General features: G+C 35.8%; 2 protein-coding genes across 2 annotated transcripts in view; one reads left to right on the plus strand and one right to left on the minus strand.

Annotated features, from left to right (window-relative positions):
- LOC144442952 (solute carrier organic anion transporter family member 2A1-like) overlaps positions 1–1351 on the plus strand; it is a 5656-nt gene extending 4305 nt beyond the window's left edge. The window contains exon 4 of the mRNA XM_078132325.1: positions 1065–1351. Coding sequence (XP_077988451.1) covers positions 1065–1351 — 287 coding nt within the window. The remainder of the gene's footprint in view (positions 1–1064) is intronic.
- Positions 1352–2884: 1533 nt separating this feature from the next.
- The window catches only part of LOC144442953 (uncharacterized), a 120063-nt gene continuing 100806 nt past the window's right edge, over positions 2885–22141 (minus strand). The window contains exons 6-14 of the mRNA XM_078132326.1: positions 21400–21426; positions 16799–16885; positions 15979–15996; positions 13495–13698; positions 10751–10930; positions 9403–9615; positions 8871–8990; positions 6906–7046; positions 2885–6261 (exon numbers count right to left, since the gene is read on the minus strand). Of these exons, the coding sequence (XP_077988452.1) occupies positions 6190–6261; positions 6906–7046; positions 8871–8990; positions 9403–9615; positions 10751–10930; positions 13495–13698; positions 15979–15996; positions 16799–16885; positions 21400–21426 (1062 nt within the window). The 3' untranslated portion in view covers positions 2885–6189. The remainder of the gene's footprint in view (positions 6262–6905; positions 7047–8870; positions 8991–9402; positions 9616–10750; positions 10931–13494; positions 13699–15978; positions 15997–16798; positions 16886–21399; positions 21427–22141) is intronic.

Consider the following 22141-nt stretch of genomic DNA (forward strand, 5'->3'; position numbering starts at 1 on the left):
TTTCTTGGTTTTGATGTTTCTCTCGGCTATGTCCACCGCCTCTACATCAGTACCAACAATACTACTTAGTATGAAGTAAGCTGATGTTTTGATTCATGCATGGAGAGAGGGAGAGAGAGAGAGAGAGAGAGAGAGAGAGAGAGAGAGAGAGAGAGAGAGAGAGAGAGAGAGAGAGAGAGAGAGAGAGAGAGAGAGAGATGCATGCAGAGACAGACAGACAGACAGACCGACCGACCGACCGACCGACCGACAGACAGACAGACAGACAGACAGACAGACAGACAGACAGACAGACAGACAGGCAGACAGACAGACAGACAGACAGACAGACTGACTATCTAGAATTGCCATGAACGGCAATAGTACTAATTACGATACTGTTTTCTATCATTTTCGTCATAGAGCAGTTAACACTGAACTCAAGTCACTTGCTTTGGGTTTCCGTTATATCATGTTGCGAGTACTCTGTAAGTAATTTTACGTGTACATCAATTATCAATTGTGTGTGTGTGTGTGTGTGTGTGTGTGTGTGTGTGTGTGTGTGTGTGTGTGTTTGTGTGTGTGTGTGTGTGTGTGTGTGTGTGTGTGTGATAGATGGATGGCTGAACAAATTTATGGATGGAAGGATTAGAATGATCCTCGATTGCTTAATACATGTATTATTATATCAGTTAGATCATAGACAATGTTTTGTGTTTTTTTTCTTTTGTGATGTACCCACTTTCATGTAAAGTTACTTATCTGTGTGACAGCTACTATTCACTTGTAAAACTAAATTTTAACGGTTTATTATAATGACTTGAGGTTTTGAAAAATAAATTACAATAACTAGACGCAAATAGAAAACACAACCTCCCAGCCCAAATGGCTTATAAGTCACCTTTGGAATATTTTCAAAGTAACAAGGCTAAAATAATTAATGATTTCAGAACTGTTTCTATACAAACTGTTACAAAGCGGTTTCGATACGGAGAGGCAACACACCTGAATGAAGTTGAGCCATGAGCGAACGTTTATAACGAAGCTGTGTAAATCTAACTATTGTAAGGTGTTTTTATTTTCAGCAAACATCCCGGGGCCAATCGTTTCTGGTTATCTGTTGGATTCTACTTGTACCCAATGGCAAACCAAGTGTGGCAAACGTGGTGCATGTGTGGCATATGATAACTATCGGTTCCGTATGATAATGATAGGTATGAACATCCTGCTCACCGGACTAGCTTTCTGCTTTTACGTTATTCTCGCCATGTTCTTGCGTCACAGAAGAAAGCACGCCGCCACCGGTGAGAGGAAATTCACAAACAGTGTTACTGAGGACGAGGGTGATGAACTACAGATTATTGGCAGCTAGATCATCGTTGTGAAGTTCGTAGATTTGTGTTATATATGTAATAGGATTTGTACGAGGACAAACAAAACCATTTGTGTGGTGTGTGATTACACGACTCTGCTTAGGTCCCTGCTATCTCAAACTTGTCATTTTTAGTAGTTTGAGAATGAATCTTACACACTTTGACAAATGCCGTTAAATGTAATTTGGAAATTTTAGTACATGACACAGAAATAAAGATATCACGACTTATAATTGACCTACCTGATTTTTGAAATCTGTGTTGTCAGAACTTAATGATATAAGCTTGAATTTATATTTTCGGTTGGTGTATATGGATAACTTCAGAGTTCATAGGTCATTATAATGACAATGGACCGTTAGGAATATCGATCCTCCGATCGGGATGGATAAACGTTAACTTTCATTTATCCGATTGGGATAATTGACCTTTGAACTCTCTGGTGCACGTAAACTACGACATAGCGCATGTACGTAGAAACAGGTATGTAGGCTTTCTATTCCCAAAGGTCTACAAAACAAGCCTGGGGTCGGACATGAGGAGTTGTCCAGGGGTAATTTATCAGTAGATGCGTTTGAAGAGTATTTTATCTGAAATAACTGCATCCGTTCGTAATGGTATCTGTTAACAATATGATTTTAAAAATATTTCTCCCGATTGGGATAAATATCGTGATGGGCAGATATTCCTGACTGATGGGAGGGGGGAGACGGTGTTGTTAAACAGTTTTCGAATGACCGACGTTATTGTTCCACTGAATTAACCGATTGTTAAATGCACATTTTTTGGGCGTGTAAGAAACTATGATTTAGTAAATAAAGAGAGGATTATATTCAGTTGGAAGAGATAAAACTAGCCAGGGAAAGAAGAAAAAATATTCGATCAAAAAGTGCCTATCAATGTATGTCGGCTTGTAACTCGCATAGTTTGTAAGATACGACGTGCCGTGAAATTGGTTGGCCGATGCGTGAGCGCGCCCCACACGACATATCTTGCATTTAGATCAACTTTTGTTTTCATCTCTAAGCCCATACATCTATGACGACCGGGAAGGGAATGACAGACAGACTTATCCTTGGAAAAAGTTTTAGCCTAAACAAACATTTAGACAAAAACTGTCTACACACATCTACATGTTATTATACAAGAATTTAGCGCCCTCAAGCAAGTTGTTTTGACAATGTCCATCAAAAACATGCACCACTATGGTATTCGCCGATACGGCAGTCTGCAGTCTGTAAGGTATGCCATGATGGGCGCCCTCACACATCGGTGAGGGCACAGTCTACCGATACATGTATCACTGCAAGAAATTATTGCAGATTAATACTTGTAGCAACAAATGAAACGAGTTAAAACTAACTTGCTTGGATATATTTTCAGATGGGAATCATTCCCCAAACAAACCTTTATATGAAACAAACACCACATACATGATTTATGAATTCAGTATAGGAGTTTTACAAACACTGAGAAAAATAGTAGAGACCAGCTACACTGTGAAGGATATTCAAGTATTTATTTCATCATATTTCATTTATTTACAGTTTGCATCAAGGTATACGACATGAAGCATGCAACAGAAAACTGAACAAACTTAAATCACTCTATATCCTCCAAGGTTAAGGCATTATAAACTTCCTTTTTTTGAAGAAAAAAAAATCAACGAAAAAGGAGAAAAAAAATTACACTTTTGATTTACTTTTCCAATATCTGTCCCTTTTTAAATACCTTTCTCAAAAGGAAAGTATAAGGGAAGATTGGTCTAATCATGTGATGACCCCTGGGGGGGGGGGGTCAAGGTTCGAAGTTGAAACAGTTCACCACATGTAAGTTACTAGTAAATACCAATAAACAAAGGAATCAAAGCAAAAAAAGTATTGAACATTACAATGACTGAAATTAACATAAATTTGCATACATAGCAGTGTGATTATTATTATTATTATTATTGTTATTATTATAAATACTAGTGGTGTAAATCTTGGGGTTATAGATAATCTTGTTATCTAAGTTCTATAATATTTATTCATAATGATTTAGAATACAACATTCTATTGAAAGACTAGCACTAATATAACTATACTTGACGCAAATAATATTTGTAACCGAGTGATTCCATGGTTAGTTATTACTACACACTGCACATGAAATGTATCATACCATGTAACAATCAAGTGACAATGAATGAACCACTTAAGTGTGTATAATTCTTTTGTCACAAACTTTACTGTGTTCAATATTCATGGGATTACAATCCAACTACCGTGCACTAATCTTTCTTTATTTCAAGCTTGTTCACATTTGTTTGCTGTTTGGCGTACACCTTTTAATTAGCAAACACACCACAAGTAGTGTAAGAACTTTGATACTTTTGATGACGTATTGTGCCAGCAAACTTAGGTCCAAAAGGAAACAAATGATTTCAAACATCTCATAAGTTATTTTACTGATCAGCCTGCAAACCACAACTGTTTGTGTATATATACAGTGTCAAGTTCAACAAAGCCACAACTAATGCGAGTAGAATCCTTTACTAAGAAAGCAAGCACTGTAGAATATGTTTGCTATATCCACTACATAATAAACGAATCACAAATTTAATCTTCAAAGTCTATCCGGGTTGATACAACAACTTGAACCAAATGTGCCTACATTCAATGTCTTTATAAATATTCATCACATTGAGGGGGATCTTTTTAAATTTGGAATATTTAACTACAACATTATGGCAGCTGTACCATACACATACACAGTAATTACCTCAGACACAGTCATGTGTTTGTCCACTCTACAGTGCCGTGCTGAAAAAAAACACTACTGACTGATTCAAAGTTTAGTTATCATGCAAGAAATATTTATAGATCATAGACAAGGCACTTTAAAAATGTTGAAAGCGTCTTGTACTGGTTTTTACACAACTGACCGCTAACATCTACACAACTAGTTGTGGCTTATCCAACACTTTGGCATCATTTCAATGACATCTATGTCTACTTTTACAAAACTTGAAAACGATGATCTCATCTCTGGTAGCCACTTCTATATCTACAATATGTGTCGATACATAATCACTATATATACCTGATCACTTTTTTCCCATAATCCTTAGCATGTGGAGCAAACCATTTCATACTTAAGGGAGGACAAGGTAGTAAATTAGGAGAAACATAATGTTGGGGGCTTCATAGAATCCACAAAACAATGGCTAAAAATGAAATAGTTTCTACATATCCACTAACATTCACTGAGTGTACATTGTGGAAGCTCATTTTGTAAAACGATTGCACAGGATATTCATGTAACATGCTGTTCTCTTCATCAATTTGATAAAACACAATTATATCAAATGACAGACTAAATTGACTTTTTTGTAACTGATGCTTTGATGTAGAATGCTGTTCTGGAGGTTAACATTTCACAACACTTAATGCTTACAATAAACATCTACTTATTTTCTTCATGTTATTCTTAAACCAACATAACCAATTGGGTGTACAAGAAGGAAAGAAAAAAAAAGGTTTAAACTCATACTGATTAAAATTCAAGGAAAATCCTTCTCACAGTACAAATTCAGAGAGATACGAAGAGTACTAGCTCACAATTTTCTAATATTTATAGACATGCAAAGCAAACCACACTCATTTCTCTTTCAAAGTCTGTGGTCCAATTTCTGTTACAACATAAATCATTTTGAAATATAGCCGCTGGAGCAAAAAAAAAAATTTTTTTTATCAAGATTCCTGTCATCGCTATTATAACTAATATTTCAAAAAGAAACCAAATTTATTGCTATAAGAGAACTATTCTACAATAACATAAACTAAACAGGAAGGAAAGAAAGACAACATATCTATCTGTTTTATCATTTCAAGTATTTTGCTTCACTTTTTTTTTTATGTAATGATTGTTAGAAATACTTCACTAGCAGTCCTGTAAAAACTAGAGTTGCAGTCCACTTTCATTTTATATATAGCACACATATATTAAGCAAACCAATTTTTTTTCTTTATATTTTTAGTTTTTGTTGTACAACTGTGTTAGTCTCTAATCAGCAAAAAAGGACAATTACGAGACATACCCTTCCAATGCAGTACATTTATACACCGACTATAAGATTGTAATAATCAAAAGGCTAAATTTGACAACATAATGTAAATAAATCACTGGTGCGATTGTAGGTCTGTGCAACTTTATGGTTTCCATGGTAACTATTCCCCGGGGTCAGCACCAATTTCCAATACTTTTGGTTATACATGGTTATCCATATAACTGCTGCACTGTTCACTGTCAAGTTTTGTCGCTGACGTTCCTGCAATAGTCAACACCAACAAGGTGCGAGTCTTTCTTTTTTTCCATTATACATCCAATCAAAGCTATGCTTTCCTTCAACTTGCCTGCTTGTCACACTTGCCTTATCCACATTGCAAATGTTCTCACCACAGACATCCAATTGAAGTCATAATATCCTTGCCAAAGCCATCTTTTCCAAGTCTCCATACTTTTGATACATTCCTCACATCGGATTCAGATATCCAAGTCCATTACGTTTTCAACTCTAATTACACTTTCCTACGTTTGGAAACGTCGATACAAAAACCCCACAAGATATGTTCCTCACAAAACTTGTCTTCGCATCAATCTGTCAGCTCCATCCTTTGTACCTGGGGTATGGACATCCTCCATCAACATCTAATAGTTATCCACGTAATTACATTTTGGTCAATCCAAATAATTATTTGATTTATTTATTAATTTTCTGTTTTATTATAAATGCAATTAGTGCCTTATTTTTTTTAAAGTCACCTGGTAAGATCCAAGTCTGTGTCTTTTTTCACTAGAGATACAGAGGTTGTTCCTGTCCTGTTAGTAAGCGATACATTGATAAAGGCATGGTCTTCATGTGAATCTAAGAAAACAAGAAGATAACACATAACATGTGAATAAGAGCTAATTCATCATCATATTAGCTTTAAGTTAAATCTGCACTAGCTGTAATTGTAGCATTATTCTTTTTAATCAGACGACACACAATATCTCCATTTCAAATTGTTAAAATACCATGAAGACATTGTATGTGTCAATTACATGTCTATTTCATTTTAAATAGTTTACAGTAATTGGTTCAAATCGTGATTCACTGGGGTGCTGATTTTTGGGTGCTAACCCAAAATATTAATTTGATTTCAGCAATACTATGTGTACAACTACGCAATATGCTTACTCACAGGTGATTCAATATTGTTCAGGAGTGTACAATATTAAGATTACTAAGTCATTATATGTAACAAAACAGCTGTCAAATCTGTTCCAGTTGCTGCTAGAGCTGCTTTTAAAGGGGACTGCTGCTGCTAGAAATACAGGCACTGTAGTAAAGTTTGGGTTCTGAAGAGTCATTTCATAAATTTGCATCACATACGTTATACGTAATTGTCAAGAACACAGAGTTTAAACATGTTTTCTTATTCATTATATAGGTCCTTGCAATAGACATGTATTGTCTGTGAATATATACAAACATAGCATAAATACCGTAAATTTGGTGATACCTACCTCTCCTACTGCAGTAGCCAGGATATCTACAATCTTTTCATGGGCTGTAGCTACTACACTCATTCCATTAATTTCAATGATACGGTGTCCAACACGTACACCACCTCTCTCTGCAATACCACCCCTCATCAAACTACATATCTGTCACAATCAAAAAAGTAGACACTTGATGTAAGTGGTATGTGGTTAAAAAATATAGCAAATGTCATTACATACACACACACTTAGAAGGAGACAGACAGATGGGTTGACAGTTTTGAGTTCAGCTGTACTAGAAAATCATGCAATCATCCAGCTTCAGTAAAAATTTGAAATCTCTATCTTTTTCAATGCATACAGACAGACGTACGTACGTACGTACGTACGTACATACATACATACATACATACATACATACATACATACATACACACACACACACACACATATATATATATACACACACACACACACACACATACATACATACATACATACTGTATGTATGTATGTATGTATGTATGTATGTATGATACATACATACATACATACATGCATAATTATTTTCAATTTATAATTATCACAACAGAAACTAGATAACATTTTCTTTTAAAAATCCATCTATATTGACATTCATTCAAACAATAAATAAATACATGCATTGCTGGGATGCCTTCACATATTCTGATCTACACAAATGACCAACTAGACTTGTCACATTACTATCTGTGTGATTCTGATCTATGTTATAGCGCCCTCACAGGGCAATTCTTTAATGTGAGTCATTCCAGAGAAGGAGAAAAGAAGAATATGGCATTTTGCCATGTACATACATTCCCCTATTGAGATCTACTTAATTCATTAAACACAAAATTGTTTCATTCTTTCAATTTCCAAAGTTCACATTCCTGGCACAAACAATGCTGATCACTATATGAAATCACCACCTTCACCCTTGGTATTGCTGAATAGTGCATATTTAAATTGAAACATATTAACCGAATGACGAAGAAGTCGTTGAACTGCTCTCCGAGTGATTTATAATGTTTTTCAACTGATAGAATGATCTTATTTCAATACTCGTGTTACTTTTACTCAGATGGATTATTTTCCTGTCGGCTTCCATTATGGTTAGTATTTATTTATATCTATCTATCTACAAGTCCCCTGTGTAATATATCACTAGTATTCATTAATATCTAACTACCTATCACTTTAGCTCTGTAATGGTTCACAGTTGATAGTTTTCAACACACAAAAAAAACCTCCTCAAATTGTATGCTATGAGTTAATACACCACTACGAGACAGTGATATTAAAACGTTGACGTAAATTTGGGAAAATTAATCGATAGCAGGTAATAGGTTCTCCACTTGGATAAATTTGTAGTGATTGTGACTGCTATAGGCTGTTTATTCACATTCCAATTTGCTGAAGAAATTACACAGAAAGAAATTTGTAGCTAGTATATCTGTATGTTTTTTAAAAAGCTTTTCTGAGTTACATCATAGAAAGAATTACATGTACCTTTCTTAGGCCAAGAAAAAAAATTGTTTCTGGTCAGGAGAGTTTGTCTAACATGGTGCGATGGTGCGTTTTTGTTGTTGTTTTTTGTTGTTGTTTTTTAATTCTCAACGAAGCTGTCACTCAATCTACTATTTATGGTAGTTACTGTTCGTTTTATTTAGTACTTTAGAGCAAGTGTGTATGTGGGGGCAGATGTCATTTGCTTGTTCATGATTGGTTCTGCAGTTGTCTTTACTGAAGTAGAAGGACAGAGGGTTATTTTTGTGTTTCCCCAAGGATCTGCAGACTGAGTTTCATGCAAGTATTTATTTAGTCAAAATGTGATGTCTGAAGTTAGACTACATACATATGCACGGTTTGCACAGAACATCTATAACAATATTTCAACAGCAGTAGAATTGAAAATTACGGTACCTCAGCCTGATTGACTGAAATACAGATTGAAAATGAACTACTTACTGTTCCATTTTGTACACTGAACCCTAGCTGGTACTTGACATCTGGCCGTTTGATGATGACCTGGGTCACAGGAGGACAGGACACAACATTGAACTTGACAAGACATTGGTTTTTAAGCGACTGAAATAAATCAAATCATCAAATATCAGTATAATAATAACATCTCTGGACATAAACTTTTTATAAGGTTAAAACTTTAAGTGATTATGTGAACACAATGTTTTCAAATAGCGCTATTTCAAAATGTTTTGCCATGGGCGACACACTCACTTTAGATAGGTCACAGCCACTTCCATTTTTCAGTTATAATCAATTGCATTTGCGATAGTGCATACAGTGGCATGTGTCACGTGATCTAGGAAAAGCACTTATAAGTTCCTGTCTACCTTATTACATGCACTGATATATTAGTTGTATTCAGTGTTTCAAAACGAAATAATCTTGAGCAATATTGCTATGCCAGTCTTACGATCAACTCATGAGTTTTCCGAAAGTACGTTTGCTGGTTCGCGTGCCACGGCATGCAACATACCTTGATAGTTTGTTGTGCTGTTGTAAGAGGCAGCCCAACACAACTAGTGCCATTTATTGACATAACTTGGTCTCCTATGTTAAGTTTTCCACTCCTGGCAGCAGCACCAAACGGTGACATGTTAGCTATGACAACAGTTGGGACTAAAGATCCCCACCCAGATTCTACAATCACAATACCCATGATTTCGCCTCGTTCCTTCTCTATCAAGATCTGTAACAGCAAATGGAACAAATAGTCAAAACAAAAATATGGTCTACTTTAAAAAAAAAACAAAGTCTATCTGTATAATACTAGTCCCTCTATTCTACTTCATACTTTGTAACATTCTACAGTAAACTCTAAATATCCTTTGTCCTCACCAGATATGAACAAGATGTTTTCAAAATGAAATTCATCTGTGTTGGTAAACCATAGTGTCATATTGAACTTTTGTTCCAAACACAAACTTGGAAGTTGTACCTGAAATTTTTGAGCGCACACTTCAGTCTTCATCAACAGATTGACCAACTATTTTAAGAACATGTGATCTTAAGGACATGTGGGCCTAAATAAGGGGTTATATGTGCCTTTGTTTGTATCATATCACACTCCATCTTGAACATTTCCATGACTTTGACATTGTTCATGAACTTGAAACATGCACTTGAGTTCATACAATATGCTAGCACTTGTAAACTCATCACACCTGCCTTCACAAATTCCTGAACAGTTCTCTATATTGTGCATGAACTTGCCACAAATATAAGCATTCAAAAAATTTCCATCAGTGTCAACATTTGCAAGCTACTCAAAAATACAAAATCATAGACGTTCAACAAACTGGTCAGAAATTTTTACCTTTGTGTCTATAAATAATTTTCTTATCATTAAAGACTTTGAAAAATCTATTCTGATAGTTTTGTCCTACTTTCAAGTAATAACACTTTTGACATTCAATGACAATATTTTCAAGATTCTTGATAATATACAACTGCCGACATCAGACCATGGACCTGTTACAAACAGGGAATATAAACAAATGAACTGGATTAATAACACTCGGCACAGCATGTTGGAACAGCAGAGACTTATATTACACACCATGGTTTGATAAGAACAGTTTTGTGGCCTCTTTATGTGTACATGAAATGCCAGGAGAACTTCTAATTTGTTTGTGAATGTGAACTATTATGTAGAGTCCATGCAACTGTTCTTATCAAATGATGAAATGTAACATAAGTCACTGTACTTCCAACATGCTGAGCAAAGAGTTATTAATCCAATTCATTTGTTTACTTTCCTTGTTTGTCACAGGTTCCGTTCATCCACGGTCTGACGTCGGTCAAAAAATAAATCATCTACCTACCTCTTTCTCACATTCTTTATTAGAAAATAACATGAGGTCATCACCATAAATTTCCTGTGAGTTGAGGACTTCACCATAGTCCATCTCAGCAACACTAGGATCATCTATACCATTCTCTCTTAAAAAGTTTAAGTATGCTATAGAGAAGGCCTGTCCTATGGACTGGGCTATAAGTTGAGCCTGCAAGGTGAAGCAAATATACAAAAGTTCACTCTGTGTCGTTGACATTCAGGAATACATGAATAGTTGCCGACAGTTACAACTATCCTTCAGACCTACAGCCAATGAAATATTTCTATCTTGTCGTTCAGATGTCAGAAATACTTCTATTTTCATTGATATGTTGTTGTGTTTGTCGATTCACTATTTTGATCATACATTCAATCTTTCATGTGAACATGCCAGACAAAATATTCCAATCATTTCGATAATAAAATGACAGAAATACTTCCACAATGTGCTATGTTTTCTTTTAAGTATGTTTTTATTATTCTGACGACTACTAAATCTTTATCCAAAAAGGAGTTGCTACATGTCGGCATTCAGTTTTTTTCTTGGCACATTTACAAAATACCTATGAAAGAGGAGTCTTGTCAAGTTTCTCTCTGAACAGACGGAGTTTCATCTTACTTATTTGCACAGTATGCTTCTTGACAAGCCTCTAGCAATGTACATCAACAATCACACAGACAACATGCATGTCTTAGCGTCCTCAACCCACCAGCTAATTTTAGCAAAATACCTCTTACATTTTGCAACAATTTATTGCCAAAGCATCAGAGTTTTGATAATATCACCAGGTAATTTTAACAAAATAAATCTCTAACATTTACCGCCCGAGCATCAGAGTTTTGGACAAACAACTTGCTAATTTTAGTGAAACAGCTCTTTATCATTTTGTCGTGATTTCCCGTCAAAATCTTCAATTTTTTTTTTTTGCAGAACCTTAGCATTAATCATATTTCAGTGCTTGGAAGAATGTTTGAGGAGAGCTGATTTGGTTGGAAATGGAATTTCACAATCAATCTACTGTGAGTATAAGTAAGACATTTTACAAATGATGGAAACTGACACATATCGTATATTTCATTTTTTTTATAGAAAATTCCTGATGAGGGAAGATAGTGTTGGAAATGGAATTTCATAATCGATCAAATGACGGTATGACATCTTGCAAGCTATAGAAGTCGTCATCATTTTAACACAAAAACAAAACACATTTACGAAATTTGCTTTCGTGTCTACCATTAAGTGATTTATGAAAGGATTACGAAAACTATCCCTGATAGCATTGAACATTATCTATACCCAATAAAGCCATTATTAGAAGTAGTTAGCCATCTGTGATTTTCATTCTTGGTGGATTGTAGGAAATTGAGAATACAGCGCCCTCTTTCAGAATTAAAGGTATTCATTTACTGTTTCTTATCAAGAGCTTTGTCCCTTGGTATTCTGTAGAAGTGTAAATCAGGGATGTTTTTCGTATTGTTCAGACATCGAGGAAAGCAACAGTGCTCTATGATTAACTAAGTAACATATACCCTTGCCCCATTCCCCCCACCCCCACCCCAAGGTATACAGAGACAGGAAGTAGAGCGCCATCATGGCAAATTTTGGAAAAGCCTATTCTGATCTTCATTACTTTCAGGATGATGATGATGGTGATGTTCACCATCTCTATCTCATCATTAGTTTGTAAGGAGACAACTTATAGCTTTGGCGATGATTTCAAATAGGGTAGTAAGGAATTTCTAGTAGCAACATTTTTATAGGGGTAATGATTTCCCATCACAAAATACAATTTTCTGAGTATTTTCTACAAAATAAAACTCAAAGGAATTTCTAATGAAGTATTTGGAGTTGAAATAAGTTGACATGTAACATGTATAACAGTGACACTTAAATCTGTACGGTATTTATCTACACAGACATTTTGTCTGTCCGAGTGACAATGTGACCTAGCAGACACGAGTGGAGACTCAGGTGTTGACTGACTGTGTGAACTTTCCTACTCTCACAATCAAATATAACCTTTTCACCTTTATCTGGGAGTAGTCAGTTAAGTTTCATTTCATGCTTGGCATAGCTAGGGTGATGAGGACACGACACATTGTTGACACTAAGGAGTTTTAGTTGCACTTTACCACACTAGATAACAAGTGTCATCTTATATTCTATACTTTGATCTACAGATGATAGTATCGACACGGGAGCTTTGCATTTTGCATCAAACGTCACTTACAGGCGTATTTCCTTATTTTGCTCAATGGAGGTAATGTATTATATCATCTTATCACATAGAAATAGCCAGTGAGACTTAGCTATCTGACTTCACGTAATACTTGCTTATCAGTGAATGACTTATGTGGGGGCTTATCCAGATCCAGTTGATTAACATTACAATCTGTATTCCAGACAAAAAGTAGTTTCCCAAACTCTATACATACGTACACACGTAATGGTCTAGTCAAACTGGAGTCTCATTAAAAACTAAATGCCCAAGTTTGAAAGGAAATGAAGTATAAAAAACGCTTGCAGTTATGTAGAGTAACGGAAAAGGATACATAGTGCTTGATGTAATTATGTCCACTGGCTATGACCAATATCCTGTCCTACACAACAGTGAGATGTTTGACATTTCTTAAAATCTATATCGACTCCTCTTATTAACTCAGCTACTGTCTACATGCTGTTATTTTGGTGCAGATCACGTCTAATTGTCAGTACAAGATGTGACAACTTACGTCTTCAGTTTCAAAAACATGGCAGATGATTTTCTTGGGCCCCCGAGGTAGTGCGCTGACTTGATCTCCCATGGCAATACCACTTTCTTCCATAGCCTCGTCCAGTGTAGTGGCATAGCTACGCCGTCTTGCCATGATAACGAGTACATTGCCAATATCGGCAATGTATGAAATAGTTTTCAGTGAATGATCCATAATGCACTCCTGATGGTCAAGAAAAAAATAAACACTCAAAAGGGAACTTTTACACCCAGGGTAAACTGAGTTAAAGTGTAACACTCTTTGTCATAGAGATTGACTTTCCTGAGCTTGACAGACATTTTAGGTAAAATGTGCCAAGTGGACCAAGCTCCCTGTGCATTAAACTTTAAAGTATATCTCCAAATGTTGTTTTTTTCTTTCTTTTTTTTCCCTTTTTTTTTATTAACAAAAAAACGTTGCCTTATGAAAGCTTGTTCCTGGTCCTTGTAAATTAATAAAAAATAAAATTTGTGTTGATTGTCTTGTTACCAAAGCAATCACCAATCCCCCCCCCCCCCCCCGGGGGGGGGGGGGGGAGGTAATATAATATTCAGTGGCCATATTGGAATCTACGGCCATATTGGATTCTAAATTAATTAATTTTGATATCATTTTAACCTCTATTTCAAAATTTAGTATGGTGTCGCCAAATTTTTCTTCTTGATTTTATCTGAGAATGGATTAGAAATTTCTTGAACAAAGTAACAGCACAAGTTTAAGATTTTTATTTCTGAGGTGCAAAATGTGTAAATTTGTGACTGACTGCAAAATCTGAACCAAAACAAGAAAGACAGGAGACAAAAAAAGAAGGCATAATTAATGAGGTTTGTATGTGTACAAAATATATCAATGTTTGTCAAAAACTCAGAAATTCAATACTCTCGTGACAATACATTTCAAACAACCAGCCATTCTGATAGGGTATGATGTAAAAATGCAACTTCAGGCTGTTTTTGCATGAAATTCTTTTGTTGACAGTACATTAATAATACTTTACAAATTTTGTACCCAAGTGAATTATCTAAGACTTGAAAGGAGAATTTAAATACAAATAAAAAGTAAAAGTTTTGTATAGCGTAAGAAACACCAATATAGTTTATATGACATCAATATTTTCAAAACATATCTGATTCTTGTGAATTACATCGGAGACAATACATCATAATTACACAATTTGAAAATGACAAATGTAAACAGGAAATCCATGCAAATTCTAGAGGAAACAATTTCCCTTTCAAAACCTCAAAGTTTTATAATTGTTTATTCAATTAAATATTTTGATAACCAAACAATATAATTATACACAACACATACAAACTTTTACTTTATGAATATGTGATATGGGGAAATTTCAAATATGAAACTTTGGAAAGAAGTACCACAAGAAGAAATATGATAATTTCAGTTTTGTTGCTAGGGTCGATGGACCTTGCCATTACAATTTGAGATGACAACACTGAATACATCATATTCTATCTAGACTGGTTTACAGGGGTGCCAGTAACAGTGTAGGAAATAAAGACACTTCCATGCGAAGTGAATTGTACAGAGTAATTCTAAATTTTCATGTGATCATGAGAAAAATATAGCTGAATCTTTTTGTGTTACATTTCCACATCTAGCCACAACCACAATGATGTACATTGTCAGCTGGGATTCACGATTTGGTCAATAACTTGGTTCTACTACTTCACGTGATCATGTAGAAATATGTAGCTGAAAATTTCTCTGTTAAATTTCCATGTCTAGCCACAGTGATAATGTCATGGTATATATTGTCAGTTGGGATTCACTATATGGCTAAAAACTTGCTTCTACTTGGATACATCTAGCATTCTAATACCGCCAATGATATTGTATGTAAAATCAAACTTTTAATACCAGATTAAACTTACGTACAATATGATACAGGCTGTGCAAAGACTCTGCAATTCTGATATGGAAACCTTTGATGATTGTGCTATGTGATTTTATCTTATATAGTATGCGATGTGATTCTATCTATGAAGGACCAAATTGGCAATATGTGATCACTGTGACAAACATGCCGTGGCTGTGGATTCTTGTGAATATTTCACACAGAAAGATTCAACTATACATTTCATCATAGCCAATACTTGAACTATGAGATATAAAATGATAAAGTCACTCTGTGAAACTCCATGGTAACCAAGATGGCTTCATTTCCTACACTGTGGTGTTCCCCTTGAAAACATGCATTTATACACATATATAGATGACATCACAATTTATATGAATGACATCACAACACATATAGATGACATCACAACACATATTGATGACATCACAACACATATGAAACACATAGGAGTCATCACTACGTCTACAAGGGTTATGTGAAAGCAGTCAAAGGTGATCAGAAAGTCAGATAATAGCAAGTTGACACATAGTGGTGAATGTAAAAAGTGCATGGGATAGACCAGATCTTGTGGATATACATACATTGGAAGTACAGACGGTCTGCATGGAAAAAATTAGGATTAAGAATTGTTAGAGGTGTTAGAAAGAAGTGTTGATGACAATGTACGAGGACTGAAGTCAAGTCATAGCTTGGTGACACCACAGACACATGTATACTTCAGGAAACATCTCAAATTAAGAAGATGAGAAGTGTGATTTTTGACTGAGCTTAGTACTCTATCTTCTATTACTAAAATCAAGTCATGGCCTTACAACACCAAACACACATAGGTCTCAAATAACGGCAATAACAAGACTTAAAGTATGTATAGCTTTTAACGGAGCTGTACACTATCTTTCATTAGAGTCGACTTGTAGTGTTACAACAATACCGACGCACAAGAACTTCAGGAAACACGTCTCACATAACAAACATGGCAAGATTGAAGTAGGAGTAATTTTCGACTGAGCTACTTGTATACGCTAACTTTCATATAAAAGTATCCGGCTTGAACAAATGCTTTCGCCATTAAAAAATGGATGCAATATTGACTGATCTGCACACAGCGTTTGTTTGACACTTTATCTATTTCAAAATCACCCAGAGCCAATCTCGTCTTTAAAGTTACGTGGGATAAATATTAACATGAATATATTTTGGAAGATAATAAAGTCTAGATTTGACAGGTATGGATTATACTGTCTGCAGTCTGATTAGTGTGTGTACGAAGACAGGAAGACGATAGATGGAGAATGGAACACACTGCCTGAGGGCAGCGTTGCACATGTCACAGTTTTCCTACCTTCGACTATACTTTCTACTAGATTGTAAGGGTACTTTATAAAGCTTACGCAGCCTTACCTCAGACTCGGCATTGAGCACTTTGACTCTTTCTGTGGATATAAATATATCAACCTCTGTGTTGGGCTGTGTTTCACCTTCTGGAGCCTATGTGAGAGAAAATGGAAATAAAAACTTGTTATTTATTTGTTGGCAATATATATATATAAAGTACAATTGGGGATTGATTGCAATGATGTGAGTTGCTGTGATTTGAAACGACCACCTCTTGGAGAGTATATCAAATCCATGTGGGTGGTAGGTCACAGTACTGTACTAGTAGTATGTGATAACACATCCAACCTGCATGAAGTTGAAAAGAATGCATACACACAATCTTTGCTTGCAGCTAAATACATTTTTGAAACCAATATGAGCAGTACGACCATTATACCATGACCACAAGACTGACATGTGACCATCACATGATAAGAAACAGACTGTGCATAGTAGAAATGTACAGTTATTCACCCTAGCCTTTACACAGATATTTGACAGCAATTACTTTACAGTTGCTACATAAAAGGCAAATATGGACATATAGCTACAGCAATAAATACACCATTTTTAGCAGCGTGTTCTGAAACTCGTGATAGAATCTTACATGATATATTTCTAATATACAATGCCATGGTATCATATTGGTGTTGGTAAATGGTTGAACAATCACAAGCATTAATTTCTAAGCATGTCGCTAGAGCCACCCCATAGTTGCCTTTGATATGGCCCTTATGAACATGAGAACATGAAATCTCACTGTCCAAAGTGGTGATATGGTGTAAATCCTAATTCTGTATATGTCAACATGAATGAATATATGAGAATGTCACACAGCACATTTCACCATTAATGTGATAAGTCTAGCTTTTACGTAAACACACTGTAATTTACTGTGTAAGAAATAAGCCAGTCTTTCATTATGGCTATGTGCCTTGTCATTGGCTATAGGGTTTTATATGTAGATGCATTTACTTTATCATTCTATGCTTTCTAAGTAAGTAAGCCACGGTACATAGCCCTTTTATTTCAATCTATTTCAGACATTGGTCATAAACTTACTTTGAAATGTTACAAACACACACACACACACACACACACACACACACACACACACACGTACGTACGTACGTACGTACGTACAGGTATAGACATGTATACAAACAGGTACATATGTGCATACATGTGTACACACACAATGCATGTGCACACACTCACAAGTACATACACACTCACAAATAAACATGTATGCACAAACACCCACACGTGCACTGCACAGACATACATATGTACATTTGCATATACATATGAGCATACAAGTGCACACACATATACACACATATGTGCATGCACATACAAATTAACTCGCAATACCAACACCACCACAACAACAATGAACTGGTCCGACAAAAGTGAAAATCAACAATAAACAGCAAATACGCCACTGGGGATTCAGGTAAGACCACTATTGACAAATGATGGCTAATATTGCAAGTAAGATGCAGATGATAACAGAAGCACTTGCAGTCACAAGGAAAGTAACTCTGTTGATATGCACCATTGATGGCTAGTGGTAAATCAACTGTGACAAAGTAGGCAGTGGGTGGTGAGAGGTAAAGCATTATCTACAACCAGGAAGCTACTGCAAAGCTATCTTCAACAGAGAGAAGCAAAGAGGCCTAGAGGAGAGAGAGAGAGAGAGACAGAAAGCTTCCTCTGGACCGTGAGCTAGGATTTGCAATTGGGTGCGACTAGAGAAAGAGATAGAGAAGACAGCTGGAAATGAGAGGGATTTAGATGAGAGATGTTAGTATGTTACTACTTGTTCTATAGTAGGTACTGGGAACCTGCATCTTATGATGTTGCTGCTTGAGATAAAGTTGGCCACGTTTCCCTGTACTGTTTGCAAACAAATGACACTATTTTTATATATACTTCACAGAATGACCATAAGGGAACATAAATATATTCCCTTGCAATGAAACAAAAACGTCTGACCAATGTCTCTTTTGTCTAATTACATCACCGTTACACATCACCACTTGATGGCGCTAATATTATAATAACATGTCTTGGTCACTTATTCTCCCTGAGGGTGATATTCATTAACAAGGTGTATTGGTCATAGAGGGCGCTGTTGACAGGAATCATCCGCTAAATTATGTTACCTTTAGAAAGAATTTCGATATGGCTGACGAATAAACGAAACAAGCTCAGAAATCATATTACTCTATAAACTTACTGAAAAAGGCGAGACATTAATCTTTTCCAGGTGTACATTGGGTATACAAAACATTAAGATGAGTTTACAAATTATGAAAGTGAAGTTCAAAAATAATCTCATTAATGAACCACAAACCGTGTGTCTTTAAGAAGTGGAAAAATAAACACAGACCAGAGACAGAGGAAGACCAGAGACAGAGACAGAGGAAAATGTCTGATGGTAGAAGTGATCTATAGCACAACAAATATGGATGTCGTGAAGCATTTGTACAGCTGTTGCATTAAGGTTAGCATGGGTTTGTATGAGATCATAGAGTGAAAGAATGTTATTGTTAAACGCTGACAACAACTTCACTTGTACATGTACCATACAAAATCCCATCATGCATCAATGTACTGCTAAGGCCAATTGTAACAGACTCAGAGACAGGCAAGATATACTAAATATTCATATATACATTATCAAGGCCAATTGTAGTAGACACAAAGTCAGGCAAGATATGCTTATATTGGCATTATCAAGGCCATCTGAAATAGGCACAGAGGCCAAATATTAACACAGATTAAGGGACAAGCTATGCTATTATATATTCAGATATTCATAAGTCACCAAAGCTAACTGCAAAAACAGTGACAGGCAAGATATGGTAATATTCCAAGATGCATTGTCAAGGTTAAAGGTCAACACAGGGAAAGGCAAGATGTGCCAATATTCAACTATTTACATCTATCGCCAAGGCCAACTGTAAAAACAGAGATGGATATAAAGATATGCTTGTAGTTCAATATTCATTGTCAAGAGCAGCTGTGAATATAAAGAAAGCTGTCATATGTGTTAAAGATACACATCAATTGGGCAGTCAGAATAAAGGAAAACTATGTATGTAGACATCTTGTATTCTGATCAGAATTACAAATGTACAAGTAAACTAGCAGTGACACAAGGGGATGGTAGATAGGAAGGCTTGCTGCATATAAATGGACACTGCAAACACTAGTTGCATAGCAAGGTGTGCAGCAGGGAAGGTCAAGATAAGATCTGATGGTAAGAGAAAACAGGTTTCAATACACGGTATGTGTATTCTTCCATGATCATATTTATTACAATTTCTAGCAAAGGGTCAAACGAACTCGTAACAACCAATGCCATAAAGAACTGTACCTCCAAGTGCACACATTGGCAGACATGCACACATCCAATCAGACAGACACATACACATACATATCAGTATACATGTAAACAAACTCTGGCAGAGACACACTTTAAGCATTGGCAGATACATCTTCATGCACAGGATGACAACTAGACAGACAAATATTTACAAATACATATGGACAGAGCTACAACACACAGTTTAAGACATGTCGTACACACACAAAATATATATGCAGCACCATGACAAATAATTGGGATCAATAACATAGAAAGCACAGAATGGAAAGCAGCATAGGATGCAATGTGGGAGAATTGCTAAAGCTGGCACCAAAAGCATGTATCTTGGTTCCTCATATAGTTTGTATCTTCATAGATTAGTTAGTACTTTTGTACATCAAACTGTTCAATGTCTCTTTTTTGAATTGAGACACACATTTTTAGGAATAACTACAGATGAAATACTTAATTCATTTTCATTCATGGTGCTGAATGAAGTTAACTTTATGTTAACAATTACTAGAATATTTTTTTTCTTTAAACGAAAATGATGAATATCTAATTCTCTTATCTATAAGTTTGCATTTTAACATGCTTCAAGCTTTCATGCAATAAGTTCCCAAATGTAGAGTCTACTAAATAGTTTGTTTTTTCTGTAACTGCTTTCCTTCTTTTAAGGCTACTGTGTTATAGTTTGAAACCATCCGTACAGCTAGCAAACTCTGATAAAACTCAATTGAGGAACCAAGAAGAGGGCATTAGCAGATAACTGAATGTCTGAATTACACAGGTTACTGGGAATTCTGCAACTTCAGGTTGATGCCAACGTTTGTCGTGTGCTTAATACTAATAGGACAGTGGCCACATGTCTCAATTTAGTCTCTGCTATCATACAAATACATGTACATGGAGTTTCTTTGGGTCGGGAGGAGAGACTAGAAGTTAGTAGCTGGACAGGCAAACATATACACAAAGAGAATGCAATAACCAGGCATAGGGGAGACCGTCACTACAGCCTGGTGGTGACAGCCCGGTGATGACGTGTACGGTGTGTGGAGGTCACTCGCTGACTGGCTTATTTCTAAACACCCGATACCCTTTGATCATGTTCACTGTCAAAAGATATGAGATTATACACTATGTATACGGTGGTGGTCGCACACAGCATTATTACATCATGAAAATCACGTTGCTGAAGAAACTGTTTGAAACACACAAAATCTAGTGAATATTGAAGACTTTTAACCACCTGGTAAGAGTATCTCCATAACCTGGTCTATTGCATGGAATGACATGGAAAAAATTATCAGAAAGAAAAAAGGACAAAATTAGATCAACCACAGAAATCAATACAGCTTGGTTCTTTTTTTGTGTACAAAGTTAGTCACACATGGAACGGGTGCCTGAAGAGCTAGTTTGGCAGTGGGAAGAAGGTGAACAAAACTATACAAGGCAAAAAAAGAAGAAGAACTGTTTCTGGTCAGAGTGCGCATCACTTAAATACCCTCGCATCGATCTTTTTTTTATATGTGATTGTCCAGCACATGCTGTCTGCAGATCAACGGGAACAATAACCCTCCCTACTTCAGTGAAAACAACTGCAGAACCAATCATGAACAAGCAAATGACATCTTCCCCACATACACACTTGCTCTAAAGTACTAAATAAAAAGAACAGTAACTGCCACAAATAGTAGACTGAGTGACAGGTTTGGTGAGACTTTAGAGTGAGAGAGAGAGAGAAAAAAATTTTGTATCGCATAGCACTTTTAATAGACAGAATGCCCTGACCAGAAACAATTCTTTTCTTTTTTGGCCTCAAAAGTGAAGAGAAAACACACAGAGATACTAATACCATTGCCAATTAAATTTCCTGATTTTTTTTTACAAGTTTGGGCTTAAAATTTAATGCAGTTTTGTTGGTAGGAATGAAGTGACACTTAAAATTAATAACTATGATTTATTTCTTATCATTTCCGGAATGATCAGCC

The sequence above is a fragment of the Glandiceps talaboti genome, chromosome 12 (assembly GCF_964340395.1).
Source record: "Glandiceps talaboti chromosome 12, keGlaTala1.1, whole genome shotgun sequence".
Lineage (NCBI taxonomy): Eukaryota > Metazoa > Hemichordata > Enteropneusta > Spengelidae > Glandiceps > Glandiceps talaboti.